The following is a 2,433-nucleotide window of genomic DNA, read 5'->3' as shown; positions in this document are numbered from 1 at the left end:
TTTGGCCGCACTGGGTCTTAGATGCGGCAGGGGGGATATTTGTTGAGGCACACGGGATCTTTAGTTGCGGCATGCGGACTTCTTCATTGCAGCATGTGGACTTCTTAGTTGCGGCATGTGAACTCTTAGTTGCGGCATGCATGCGGGATCTAGTTCCCTGACCAGGGATTGAACCCGGGCCTCCTGCATTGGGAGTGTGGAGTTGTACCCACTGGACCACCAGGGAGGTCCCTGTCCCATGCCTTTTGATGCCCCAAGAAGCCTTTCAACACATGTGCAGTGTCTTTCTTGCCCAAAGGATGGGAAATATGTGACCTCTTGATCTATTATTTTTTTAAGATTTATTATTTTTTAATTTATTTTTGGTTGTGTTGGGTCTTAGTTGCGGCATGCAGGATCTTCGTTGAGGCATGTGGGATCTTTTGTTGTGGCGTGCGGGCTTCTTTCTCGTGCACGTGGGCTCTGTAGTTTGCGGCACATGGTCTCTCTAGTCGAGGTGCGCCAGCGCGGTAGTTGTGGTGTGTGGGTTTCATTGCCCTGCGGCATGTGGGATCTTAGTTGCCTGACAACGGATTGAACCCGTGTCCCCTTCATTGGAAGACAGATTCTTTACCACTGGACCACCAGGGAAGTGGCCAAGCTCTTTTTCTTTTTTTTCCTGTTTGGTGTTTTATTTATTTATTCATTCATTTATTTATTTATTTATTTATTTATTTATTTATATTTTGGGGGGCTGCGTTGGGTCTTCGTTGTCACGCGCAGGCTTTTGTCTAGTTGCAGTGAGCGGGGGCTACTCTTTGTTGCGGTGCGCGGGCTTCTCATTGCGGTGGCTTCTCTTGTTGTGGAGCACGGGCTCTAGGCATGTGGGCTTCAGTAGTTGCGGCATGCGGGCTCAGTAGTTGTGGCTCACGAGCTCTAGAACACAGGCTCAGTAGTTGTGGCACACGGGCTTAGTTGCTCCGCGGGATGTGGGATCTTCCCAGACCAGGGCTCGAACCCGCCTCCCCTGCATTGGTAGGTGGATTCTTAACCACTGCGCCACCAGGGAAGTCCCTTAGCAAAGAAAATCCAGGCTACACACTGCTCTGGGGTCATAAGGCTTTTTAGCTTCACTGTGCTGAACATGAGTAAGAATCCTAAAAATCCACTGGCACAGCAGCTGCCATGGAATCTATAGAAATACAGGAACGGAAAGTCCAGGACGCTGAGGAGATCACCTGTGGGGTGAGATGCAAATGCCAGGAGCACCACACTGAATAGATAGTTTAAGTACTGCTGGTCATTGTCACTTAACACGTTGGTTCTCTGGGATTTCTGTAGTATCTTATAAGCCCCTATGCAGGATAAGTGAATTACAGCCCAGAAATAACCATCTGGATCAAACTGGGAGTTGCTGAAGAGCAGGCACCCTGCGGCAGCCAGGAGGAAGAGGGCACTACAGATCTTTGCAGGAGATGTTTTCTCTTTCTGAAAACACTTCTGGTGCCCACAGATGATAACTTCGGCTACATTATGCAAAATGAGAAACACAGGAATGGCCAGTCTGGACAGTGCTCTGGACCCAGCACAGATGATACCCACAAACAGCACTGAAGCAGGAAGCCATGTCAAAACATCAGATCTTGAACTGCTGTTGATCTCCGCCCAGCCGTTTCCATGACACATGAAGCAAAAGTCCACCAATTAATGTCTGACACCCTTGGAATAATGTAGGGTAGGTAAATTTCAAGACAGACAGGACATACTTGTTCGTGAGGTAAGAAGCCAGGTAGCAGGTACAAAACGGGAGGCCGACCAGGCACCTCCCCATGCACATCTGTTAATTTGCGCCCCTTCCCCAGGAACCCGCGGGAGCCCCAGGGCCGCCGTGCAAGCCGCGCCACCCAGTGGCCAACCTCTTGATCTTTCAGTTAAACAGGGTATAGCTTCTCTCTGTCCCTGCCATAACTGTTATCTTAAAGTGTCCACAGGAGACAAAGTCCACCTATTTACCCTGTTCCTGTTGTTATTTCCATCTCAAAGTGCAAACAGGAAGCCAGTTGTAAATACCTAGCTGGAGCCCACCTGCCTCTTGCCTCAGGAAATGTAAACAGAAGGCTAGTTGTAAATGTCCAGCCTGGAGCTCATCTATCTCCTGCCTCAATGGGGCTCTTGGTGGGAAAAATTGTTACTTATTTTGGGCATCGTTATCTTAATCTGTGTTTCCTCTCGCACATACCTATGTTGTCGCTGTGCTATCTGCCGCTGTGCTATCTGCCTCCGGAGCAGCCAGATAACCGCCTAACGAGCCATCTCCAGTGCTAAAGAAATCCCTGGCTGACGACTCAGTGCACGTTGTGGAAGAGGGGGCCATGTGAAATTGTAAGAGCCGGTCATGAGGGGTGGAGTGTTGGAGTGTAACCAAGGGTGGGGTCCGGCTGCTCACTGCTCAAA

General features: G+C 49.7%; 1 protein-coding gene across 1 annotated transcript; it reads right to left on the bottom strand.

Moving 5' to 3' along the window:
* Positions 1-1,026: 1,026 nt before the first annotated feature.
* LOC132364016 (transmembrane protein 241-like) lies at positions 1,027-1,828 on the bottom strand. Its single transcript, XM_059919759.1, is given in 2 exon segments — positions 1,027-1,651; positions 1,653-1,828. Coding segments are annotated over 2 exon segments (789 nt in total). The 5' UTR covers positions 1,817-1,828.
* Positions 1,829-2,433: the final 605 nt, after the last annotated feature.

This window comes from Balaenoptera ricei, chromosome 3, assembly GCF_028023285.1.
Source record: "Balaenoptera ricei isolate mBalRic1 chromosome 3, mBalRic1.hap2, whole genome shotgun sequence".
Taxonomy (NCBI): domain Eukaryota; kingdom Metazoa; phylum Chordata; class Mammalia; order Artiodactyla; family Balaenopteridae; genus Balaenoptera; species Balaenoptera ricei.
Note: the sequence above shows the minus strand (reverse complement) of the source record. Positions and strands in the feature narration are given on the sequence as shown.